The following is a 12,017-nucleotide window of genomic DNA, read 5'->3' as shown; positions in this document are numbered from 1 at the left end:
TACTTGTGGCACAGACAGCATCCACTATCCCAACTAAAAGATCTCCCCAGAAGCCTACTGACCTGGATGGATCCCTACTCCAGGGAAGTATCAGCGGGGTAGCCGTGTTAGTCTGAGTCTGTAAAAAGTAACAGAGGGTCCTGTGGCACCTTTAAGACTAACAGAAGTATTGGGACCCTCTGTTACTCCAGGGAAGTGGACTCTCCAATAGAAAAGATTCCCATTGACTGCAGTAGGCTTGAGCTCATGCATTTTCCCTTGGCTCCCCCACCCCCATGGCTTGGGGAGTGTCAAATGCCATTCCCAGACAGAACGCTGGGGGGCGCTGTGTCTTCCCCGGTTGACGCAACAAAGGGAGGCACCGCCCCTTTCCGGCTCACGTGTGTGCCACGCCTCTCCCTCGCGCGGCTCCTACTCGCTCCGCCCTGCCGCGCGCTGTTAGTTTGAAGCCGGCCGGTGAGGCTGGCACAGCCCCGTGGTAGCAATGGGAAGCAGGCGCCTCGCCCTGCTCCCTCGCTGCCTGCAGCCCGCGCTGCTGGGGCCGGAGGGCCGGAGCGCCGCGCAGCCGGGGGTCCCCGCCGCGCAGTTGAGCAGCGGCCGCCGCTGAGCGCCCCAAACCAGCCCAGGACGCCGCGCCTAGATGGGCTGCTCCTCCGCCGTGCACGCTGCGGCGCCGGGCGAGGCGCGCCCCTCTCTGCTCTCGCTGCCGGCCGGCCCCGGCTCCATGGCGCTGTGACATCCCCACACCCAGCCGCACCGCCGCAGCCAGCCATGGGGGCTTCTGCGAGCAGCCGCGCCGCCGCCTTCCCGCAGGCCGGCCGGAGAGCCGCAGCCATCTCCAGCCTTCTCATTGTGAGTGCTGCGGGTGGGGGGGCATGGCATGGATTGGGGAGGGCATATGGGAGGGGATGAGGATAGATGGATGGATGGGGCGGGCTAGGGCACATGGGGGGGGATGAGGATGGATGGATGGATGGGGAGGGCTAGGGCACGTGGCATGGATTGGGGGGGGTAGGGCACATGGGGGATGAGGATGGATGGGGCGGGCTAGGGCACATGGATTGGGGGGGGTAGGGCACATGGGGGATGAGGATGGATGGGGCGGGCTAGGGCACATGGATTGGGGGGGTAGGGCACATGGGGGGATGAGGATGGATGGGGCGGGCTAGGCACATGGATAAGGGCAAGGGTTTTGATGGGTGGTGCGGGTGCTGCTGATGATGAATGGGAGCGCTAGGGGATGGGGGCTGCTGATAGGGACTGGCATATGAGGATGGGGAAGGGTTTGGATGGGGGTGCTGATGGAGATACCAGGGGGCGCTAGGGCATGAGGGTGGCTTTTTATGGGGCTAAGTGGAGTAGGGGGCTGTTGATGGGGGGCTAGGGGCTGGGATCGTTAGGGCCCGGGCTGGGGGCTGTTGATGGGGGGGCTAGGGGCTGGGATCGCGAGGGCCCGGGCTGGGGGGGTGAGTGCGGGGTTAGTGCACACGGGCTGTGCATTGCGGGTTGGGGGCCAGGGCACCGTGGGGCTGCTCATGCAGGCTCAGGGGCGGGCTGTTCATCGCTCGCGGAGGACGAGGCGCCCGCTGCCCGAGAGGCTGGGGGTGGGAGGGAGGCCGGCTGGGGTGGGGGGCCATGTGGGCTGGGCCGCGGCCCCCTGCCGCAGCGCGCGGGCCCCTTTGTCCGGGCTGGCCCGGCTGCTGCGACTCGGCTCAGCGCCGCGCTCGCCCGGCCCGCGCAGCCGTTTGTTGTCGCTGCAGTGAGTCATGGCACGGTGCTGCCGCCGCTGGCTGCGGCGAGACCCTAGGAACCCCCACCCCGAGCGGGCACCGTCTCCCCCTGCTTCCTCCTCCATCGGCCCGGCTCCCACCCGCGGGCAGGTGTCCAGAGCCAGGGGGTGGTTTCTGCAAGCCCTCAGCCCTAGCCAAGAGGATTGAGGTGGAGCTTCTTCTTGCATCCCCTGGACTCTGCCTCCTCTTTCCCCATCTCCCTGGGGCAGGATCCTAGCCGGTATCTCCCACTGCCCAGCAGGAGGCACCCTGGCAATGGGTGTCGCCTGGGGGTGCATGTGTTGCTTTTGGGGTGGTGAGAAGGGTATATTGATGATTGGGGGGTGGGAGAGGGTGGATGTGTTGCTGCTGGGATCTCTGCGCAGCTTTGCACTGTTTTTTTCTGTGCATGCCTCCTCCCAAATCTGCCCAGGGTGGTGGCACTAGGATCAAAAGGGTGGAATAGAGAGGGGGTCCCTCTAGGTGCAATATCAGGGGAATCATTCCCGACAGCGAGAGGTGTTAGGCCATGGAATTGTCTTCCCAAGGGAAGGGGTGGCAGCCACAAGACTCATGACTTTAACAACTGAACTTCTAAGATATTAGACTAGACAACGTCGGGGACAGTCCTGCATGGACAGGAAAATAGATTGTCCAGTTGTTTAGACCTCTGCCATCTCTGATAGATGTCACCCCCTTAACCCACAAATGTGGCAGTTACTGTACAACTAATTGCATCAGAAATAAACACACAACTGAGATTTTGGGAAATGTTAATAGAAGTCAGATGAATGAATCCCCCACCATTCCAGGAATCCTCCTCTCTATTTGCCAGCCCCATCTTGAAGATATTTAACAGGGCTGCATCTTGTGCTTGGCTCTTGCAGGGTTGATCAGTACAAGGCCCCAGTGCAAGGCTTTAGGAGGTGACTTGCAATAGCATGTATTATAAACCCAAGTGAGAGAGTTGAATTTCTGATTTTAATCTGGATTCATAAGGAAGCAATTTTGCTGTCTAGACTTAAGAAATCTTCTGAGGTTGGTAGAGTGAGAGCTCCCTCTTTCTGAGCATTGCTGTTGCTATGGCACTGTGTATTCAGCACCTTACAGGGGAAATGTGAGGTTTTGCTGTAATCCTTGTGGAGAGAGACGTGAAAGCTCACCACATCTCAATGCTGTTGGCTGTCTTATATTCACATGGAAATGTTCTGTAGCCTGAGCGCAGAGTTCATTTGAATGTTTACCTCCACTGCAGGTAAGGCTTTAACACACAGACTGCCCCATTTCCCTTCCCGGGAGACACCAGTAAATTGGTATGTCAGAATTAACCCAGGTGGATGGTAAATAAATTATGTACTCAAGTGAACTGTATAGCTAAGGAATGTGTTTGTTCTCTGGATCAGGGTGGGTCTTGGCAAGTCACTGCTGGCCCTACAAGAATCCCCTGGATAAAGAAAAGTAAACTAAGGTCATAAAGGTGTTAAATGGAAAACCGAATGAATTACTTCTTCAGATATAAGAACACTAATTTTGACACCATGTTAAAGATTTTCAGAAAATAAAAGGTCAGATTCGGTTCATAAATTGCCAAAATATGGTCTGTATCAGGGCCTCATTCTCAATCATAACAAATGATTGAGCAAACCACCCTGTATTAAACAGCAAAAACTACCGAGAACAAACTACCCAGGCTCTGAAACTTACTGACAGTGTTTCCCTGGCTATCACTTGATAACTTAATTGATCTGACAAGACTAAATGGTTAATGATCCTTATCACCTTCTTGGAGGCTTGTATTCAAGAATAAATTCACTTACACGGATTCACGTATAAAAATAAAATGCCTGTTCATAGTTTTTACCATTGGTACAAACAGTGCAACTTGGTAGTGGTTCTGAAGCTACAGCTGGCTATCTGATCAGTCAATAATTACGTTATGTAACCTTCTTGTGTTCATAACTGTTTACCTCGCATCATTCGTTAACAGGGTCATTTAACATGCAACAGGCAGTGACTCTTTCAGATTGCTGAAAGCAGTGAGTTTTAAAGGAGCCTAATCTACCTTTACTTGATCAATTTTCACACTCTTTTGCTTGAATTCTCCCACTTGTTGCTTTACTTCTCTTCAGGCAGGCAGGGGGACTTGAGCGTGCTGCTTGTTGTTGGGTAGCGGCCTTGGAAGCCTGTTCCTATTGAGGTCAGCTAGAGTGTTGCCATTTATGATGGGACAGGATCAGTGCCTGCTCTTCATAAAGTGCTACAGAAATGTGTAGTCCCGTGTACACTTTTAACATTTGTCTCATTTCTCCCATGTGTACTAGGGTAGGAACTAACCATCACAGCTTTTCCTATAGCTTGGTCATGTCCCACGTTGTCTCTTTAGGTGGGGACTGAATGAGGCCTTGCTACTATTTCAGCTTATTAGTATGGAACAATTTGGTTGCATGTTCCTTAAATTTCATTATTCTATGCAGACCTAAAAATGGCTATTGGTAGGTTAGAGCAAAATTCATGTATTCCCTTAAAAAAATCAAACCTAATTAGAATATCTTCAACACTTCTACAAATGAGAACTCATTTGCTTTCCTTAAGAACCTCTCCATCATTAAACTCAAGTTAAAATAAATAACTTGCAGCATATTTTCTTCTCTTCTCTGTTTAAGACCCAGACTATCTTAGTTGCCTTGCTCCCCTGTCTCTTGGGGGTGGAGGAGAGAATGGAAACAGACCTGGAGATTTTACTCTCTGGGATAGAAGGTATCCTGTCCTCTGCACAAGTGGCTTTTTTCAGACCCATAATCTAAAGGAAAGCAGGTGTAGTTAGGAAAGCTAAAACCACTAGCAGTGAGGAAGAGTGTCCAAAACAATGATCGTACATAACTGAAGGGAAAACATTTATTTGTCACTTTAATACAGGTGACAAAACTTATGCTTGATTTTAAACAAAACTTAGTAGCACAAGTGAAAATGAATTATAGTGGATCATCCTTGCATAAATGAAACTGCTCATATGGCTTATTTAACAAGTGAAAACTCACTTTACTTAGTGGAACTAGAGTTCACTCTGCTTGTACAGGATTTTCCCCATTATACATTTACTAGTGTGATGTCCAGTTCAGTTGTGTGCCAGGTGGTGAGATTTTGCCATTTCCCTCCAGAGGCAATTCCACAGACTAACAGCTGTAGCATCAAAGTTCACTGCTAACTATAACTCTGTCCTTGCCTACGCGTCAGCTCTTGTTTCTACCAACTTACTGTCATGTGACCCACACTCAGATTTTTTTTTTGTCCGTGCGCTTTCCTAAGTTTACCAGTGCCTTGATCTTCCCTTAGTAACTTTGAGTGAGTGTGTGTGTGACATTACAGAAATAAGATGATGCAGCGAGGTCTTGAGAGTCGTAGAATCTAAGGGTCCCAAACCACTTGTCCAGCCAAAATTTCCATTGGCACCACTAGCAGATTCACTTGGGCAAGGAGTGAATCAGGTCCTAAATTGGACAAACCATGACAAAGCTGTAGGAGGAATGAGTATAGCAATAGATACGAGGAGTCTGGTGGCACCTTAAAGACTAACAGATTTATTTGGGCATAAGCTTTCGTGAGTAAAAACCTCACTTCTTCGAAAGCTTATGCCCAAATAAATCTGTTTAGTCTTTAAGGTGCCACCAGACTCCTTGTTGTTTTTGTAGATACAGACTAACACGGCTACCCCCTGATACTTGACACAATAGATACGTTTCAGAGTAACAGCCGTGTTAGTCTGTATCCGCAAAAAGAAGAACAGGAGTACTTGTGGCACCTTAGAGACTAACAAATTTATTAGAGCATAAGCTTTCGTGGACTACAGCCCACTTCTTCGGATGCATCCGAAGAAGTGGGCTGTAGTCCACGAAAGCTTATGCTCTAATAAATTTGTTAGTCTCTAAGGTGCCACAAGTACTTACAATAGATACGGTATCTCCGACCCGGAGAGCTTACCAACTAAGGCCCAGTTTTGTAAACACTTACTGTTGGGTTTAGTGCTTACTGCCATAAGTAGCCACAGTGGGACTGCTTGTCACGGTAAGTCCTGTGCTCAGTTGGCAGAACTGGGGCTGAATTTGAGACAAAGAAAACACCTCGGGTAACAAACACAGCCTGGAGGTGAAGCGGAAGGAAGATTGAGGTTGACAACAAGCATCAGGAAGCTCTGGTAGCTCACATGAGTAATGGACATGGCCATTTCAGTTTTACTGCTAGCTCTTAGGGTTTCTGACCGACGAGCTTTATTACGTTGCCTGTGCTTTTTCGGAATCTGGGCAAGAGAGCAACAGTAGAGGGCTTATGTAGGAGTCAGTGCAACACTCCATAGTGGGAGAGAGAACCAGGTAAGAAGTGGGCTGAGCAGAGGGCATGGGGAGTTGTACAGTGGGATGAAGATGAGGGTGACAAGTTTGACTGATGTGGAAAGAAACAGGAGCTAGTGAAGGGAATCAAATAGAGGGTAGCATGGCCAGAGCTGATGGAGACGTTTTGATAGCCAGCCTGAATTTCCCCCTTTCCCAATTTGTCCTAGTTAAAGCTCCCTTGTAGCACTCCAAAATGTCTCTACTGCCTTGATGTTTAAACCCTTAAAATATTTGAATGGACTGGAAACTCATGGAAGTGCATCTTTTGACATGAGAGATGTTCTGGCACACTGCATTATGACTGAGTGAGAACTGCTCTCCCAAATGTAGACCAGCTCTTTTTGTGGGGGAAAGAATTGGGGTGTCAGCTCTTATTCACGCTGGATGCAGAATGCTTTTCTCCACTGCTTATGGCAACTTCAGTGGGCATATTGGGCATTAAGAACAGTGCTGTAGCAACAACTTGAAATCCGATATACTGACTAGATGTATCTTGCACAAGATAGATTCTCCCCCCCCCCCCTCATTTTTTCATGCAATTCACTCTTTGGCATTTGCGTAATGAATTGGATTATGCTTTACGTTTCAGTTAATTATTCCTATGCTCCTGCACATGGGCAGTGGGTATAATAGGTGCTACTGCCGGACCACCCGGTTGCAGAGTTTTGGGGGGGAAGTTTTTGATTTATTATGACCCATGCAGGTTCCGGGGCAGCTGAGGCGACGGTATGTGCTATTCAGCTTCCTCTGGACTCCAAGGAGATTACTGATGAACCCGGGAACCTGAGTAGCCTCATCAGCCGGCTGAGACTTGCATGGGGCATATCAAACAGAGATGCTTTTCCCCGGGCGGCTTGGAGTCTGGGGAGAGGAGGTGCGGCATGGCTGCAGCTGGCTTGGGACTCCTCCAGGCAGGTGGTGGGTCGGGGGTGCTTGGGGCTTCGGCCGGCTTGGGGCTCCTCCAGGTCGGGGGAGGGGGCCTGCCTGGGGTTCCAGCCATGAAGGAGGCAGGGGTGAGGGGCTCCTGCTGTGAGAAGGGGTGGAAGGGGCGGAGCTGAGGGTAGCCTCCCTGAAGGGGAGCTCTACCTTCTGCCCATGCTCCTGCAGCTGTTGATATTAGAAGTATTAGCTTGGTCAGCTACTTCGATCTGAGTTTTGACCTTACTAAGGAAAGTCATGGGAATGAGGAATCTGTTATCAACACTGACTTAATTTTTAACTAATGTCCTTTTGTAGTTCCTGGCTGTCGCATTGTCATCACTTGAATCTTTCACAAGCTAAGTGACACAAGCATTGTTAGCTTTGTGCACTGGGGGCCGGTGTGGAGAACAAAACTGAATAACTTTTGGACACCCTGTACAGCCCTGGCTTCCAAACCATTACCTCAAGCTTTTGTGACTGGTGGCCTATGCTCCCTCTGGTACACACCTGCCGACCTCTAACTGGCTGTGCGTGTGGGCTATTCAGAGTTCTTATCTCCACGCTAGTTAGTGCATTCACAGGTGAATGGGAGACTAGGCAGTATCTGATACAGCTGAGTTTTCAGTCTGGCAAATTGGTACAAGCGCTCAAGTTATCAGAATCCCAGCTGTATGCTTTCCCTGCTAATACTTACTAGCTCTATTTTAATTTAGAGATTAAATGTGGATTAAAAAATGCTGTACACAGGGGCTGCTTCCTTCTTCCCCCAGAAGTGTAATTGTCTATACAAAGGCTTCAAGCTCAAAATAATTGTTACTAATGTATCCCAATTATTTGTATTCCAGTAGTACACAGAGACCTCAGTTGAGACCTGGGCCCCACTGTTCTGTAGCATAGGGGACAGTCCTCCCACTAAAGATTAGGGCTTGTCTACACTTAAAATGCTGCAGCGGTACTGCTCTAGCACTTCAGTGAAGACACTACCTACGCTGATGGGAGGGGTTCTGCTGTTGGGATATCTGCTGTACCTCACCCAGAGGAGGTAGCTAATTTGCCAGGAGAATTCTGTTGACCTAGTGCTGTCCAGTGTAGACCAGGCCTTTGTCAAGATAAGAGTGGGAGGGGACACAGAGGTGAAGTGTCACTTTGGGCAAGGGATGGCAGAGCCAAGAAGAGACCCTGGATTCCAATCTAGTGTTTTATCCACTGGACCAGACTGAACGTGCCATGAGAAGAGCACTCCTATGTTGAAAAAATGAACTAGCTGGCCCTACTAGGGATAGTATACAACTCCACAACTTCTCCCTCTTGATCTGGGGAAACAGGAGTGCTCCCTTCCCCGTTTTAAAGTTAAGCAAGTCCACTGTCACAGTAGAGCAATTGCTCTGCTCTAGTGAACATGAAGACCAGCTTTCTGTTTAAAACTTGGCTCTTCTGAGTGCTCTAAAATCTAGACGATTACCAAATTTCAATGCAATCTGAGTGGTCTCATGGTGAACGGGGTTTTGTTAGCGATCCAAGTTTGGGGCTACTTGACCCAGGGTTCCAAAGAAACAGCCCCTAAAAATAACCAGTTTTTTTTTTTTCTTTACACTTTATTTTTGCTCCCAGCTAGAGACCAAACCAAGGCTCAGATCGTTGCACTAGGATCTCAGACACTTGACGGTTACCCCCAACAGAGTGCATGGCACACACCAGCCCTATGGGGGAAGTCAAATCAAACATTATTTGAAAGAGTTTGCTTCTCTGGTTGGGCGTGGGAACATGTTCGTGAGGTCGTTGTCACTTCTGATAGCTTATGCTAAGCCTGCGCAGGCTGAGGAGTTAAGGATTCTTAGCTCTCAGAGTTATACACCAGCTGGATAGCTCAAGCCCAGCTGGTGTCTTGTCTGAATCCGTGCACGCACGCCAGGATCCAGGAGGTCTGAGCCCCTCTTACTGTCCAATATGAGCTGGTATGTGGGGGCCTTGCCTTTCTGGGAGTGTCTGAGCCCCACTCCCTGCCCCATGTGTAGAGCAGTATCTGGGAGAGCCCTGCCTATCTATGGGAATGAGAGTCAAATTCTGTGGGGAGAGGGCTTGTTTTTCAGGGGTCTGAGCCCCACTCCTATCTCCCTCTGTGAGCTGGATCTGGGGTCCCTGCTGTCCCAGTGCTGTCCGAGCCTGCTATCTGTCCTGTGTGCCTGCCATGACCTGTGGGGCCCTGCACATCTGTGGGGGTCTGAGCCCCATCCCTGGCCTCCTTCATGTGAACCAGGTTCTCAGTTGGGGGGGGGGGGGGGGAGGTGTGTGCTTGTCTTTCTGGGTGTGAGCCCCTCCGTATGTACCGATGTCTGGGGAAGTTGTGCCCCTCTGGGTGGGGATCTTAGAGCAGGCAGGTTTGACACATGCACCAAGAACACACTGCTGACATTGGGGTGAAGAGTTGATATACTGCACACCAGGGCCGGCTTTAAGCCGATTCCCCGGAATGGGGCCCCGCGCCTAAGAGGGCCCTGCAATGTCCAGGGCTGCTGGGGGAGCGGGATGGGGGGGGGGAAGCAGAGTCCTGCTTTCCCCCCCCCCCCCGCCCCCAGCACTTGTGCCGCCATACAGCTGATCAGCGCAAGCCTGGGAGGGAGGGGTGAGGAGGAGGAATGTGTGTGCTTGGGGAAGAGGCGGGGCCAGGGCAGGGATTTGGGGAGGGATCCAATGGGGCGGGACTGAGGAGTGGGGATTTGTAGAGGGATCCAAGGGGACAGCGAGGGGGGGGGGGGCGCGTGAGACAATTCGCATCCCAGCGTGGGGCCCCGCACCTGCTAAAGCTGGCCCTGCTGCATACACATCAGAAACTCTCCAGCAGTGGGAAGAGGAGAAGGGAACACTCACTGACGTGAACAGAGCAGTTCACATGTCTCAGAGCTGCTGTTTCAGGCTGTGTTCATTTCCATCAAATATTCTTTCAGCTGAGAACATCTCATTGAGATGAATGGGCCACTTAACACCTCTGAGCCTGCAACTTTGAAGGCTAAAACCCACCTTGGGCAGAAATCTGAGACTGAACTAGGACCTTTGGGGAAAAATCTGCCTCTCACCATCTCTTTTAACATGTTGCAGACATTTCAGAGCCCGACTTGTCCCCATTCCATTACAACAAAATTTACTGGGGGTGGGGAGGACCAGAAGGGAATCTCATAGCAACCATATGGCCCATATGGAAAGGGATGAAAACAAAGAAATAGGGAGCTAAAGTGTAGGCCTACACATCCCTAACTCTGCCCTCTTTGAGTACTGCCCCATCTGACCATAACACACACACATACTCTGCCTTGGCACTAATGGACAGGTGCTACCCGCACATGCTCTACACTCAAATACTGAGCCTATTCCCCCGTCAGAATACCATGCTTGTAAAATTTAACAACCATTTCATGGCTTCCACACGGGATACCATCTAATCCTATACTTTCCCTTACCCATTATTAAAACCACAGGCTAGTCTCGTATCCCGCCTCACTATGAGATCGCCTCGTAGGGTGACCAGACAGCAAGTATGAAAAATCAGGACACAGGTTGGGGGGTATAGGAGCCTATGTAAGAAAAAGACCCCAAAATCAGGACTGTCCCTATAAAATCGGGACTTCTGATCACCTGAGCCTCATGTCACAGCTCTTCCAAGTTGCCCCAACTAATTCCTCTACCATTCAATATAACTACACTTAACACAGTGAATGCAGCTGGAGTAGATGCAGATAATTCCCAGTGGCTCTTTCCAGCTCCATGAGGCTAGTGTTAAGGACGTAGGGGTGTTTACCTTAATACTGTATTTCATGGTTTTCAGAAGTTTGAGTTCATCTGAACTCGACATTCTGGAAGGACTTGCACTGTCACTGAGTAACCTTAACTCTGCCTTTAATAAAGTTTTTTGCCAGTTAATAGTCTGTTCTGATCTAGTTGACAGGGTTCAGATGTTAATGGCTTTAGATTGGGGCTGTCAAGCTATTAAAATTGGGATTAAGCACGTGATTAAAGAAATTATGCATGCGATTAAACAATAAAATACAATTTATTTAAATATTTTTGGATGTTTACATTTTTAAATAAATTGATTTCAATTATAACACAGAATACAAAGCATACAGTGCTCACTTTATATTTATTTTTTATTACAAATATTTGCACTGTAAAAAACCAAAAGAAATAGTATTTTTCAGGTTCCCCATTACAAGTACTGTAGTGCAATCACTTTATCATGAAAGTTGAACTTACAAATGTAGAATTATGTACAAAAAAAACTGCATTCAAAAACAAAACAATGTATAACTTTAGATCCTAAAAGTCCACTCAGTCCTATTTCTTGTTCAGCCAATCGCTCAGACAAACAAGTTTGTTTACATTTGCAGGCGATAATGCTGCCCGCTTCTTGTTCAATGTCACCTGAAAGTAAGAACAGGTATTCTCATGATACCTTCTAGCAAGCATTGCAAGGTATTTACGTGCCAGATATGCTAAACATTCGTATGCCCCTTCGTGCTTCAACCACCATTCCAGGGGACATGCATTCATGCTGAGGAGGGGTCTGCTCACTAACAATCCAAAACAGTGCGGACTGACGCATGTTCATTTTGATAATCTGAGTCAGATGCCACCAGCACAAGGTTGATTTTCTTTTTTGGTGGTTCGGGTGCAGTAGTTTCAGCATCAGAGTGTTGCTCTTTTAAGACTTCTGAAAGCATGCTCCACATCTCGTCCCTCTCAGACTTTGAAAGGCACTTCAGAATCTTAAACCTTGGGTTGAGTGCTGTAGCTATCTTTAAAAATCTCACATTGGTACCTTCTTTGCATTTTGTCAAATCTGCAGTGAAAGTGTTTTTAAAATGAGCATGTGCTGAGTCACATCCGAGATTGCTATTATATGAAATATATGGCAGAATGTCTTTTGCTCTTTGTGTTATCTGCA

General features: G+C 49.1%; 1 protein-coding gene across 2 annotated transcripts in view; it reads left to right on the top strand.

The window, feature by feature from the left end:
• Nucleotides 1–586: 586 nt before the first annotated feature.
• The window catches only part of TNFRSF21 (TNF receptor superfamily member 21), a 67,162-nt gene continuing 55,731 nt past the window's right edge, over nucleotides 587–12,017 (top strand). Inside the window, exon 1 of one of the 2 annotated variants that reach the window (XM_005297361.5) lies at nucleotides 587–852. In XM_005297361.5, the coding sequence (XP_005297418.2) occupies nucleotides 772–852 (81 nt within the window). In that variant the 5' untranslated portion in view covers nucleotides 587–771. The remainder of the gene's footprint in view (nucleotides 853–12,017) is intronic. The other variant, XM_065587561.1, reaches the window with a different exon arrangement.

Source organism: Chrysemys picta, chromosome 3, assembly GCF_011386835.1.
Source record: "Chrysemys picta bellii isolate R12L10 chromosome 3, ASM1138683v2, whole genome shotgun sequence".
Taxonomy (NCBI): Eukaryota; Metazoa; Chordata; order Testudines; family Emydidae; genus Chrysemys; species Chrysemys picta.
This window is presented reverse-complemented; position numbering and strand designations above follow the sequence as displayed.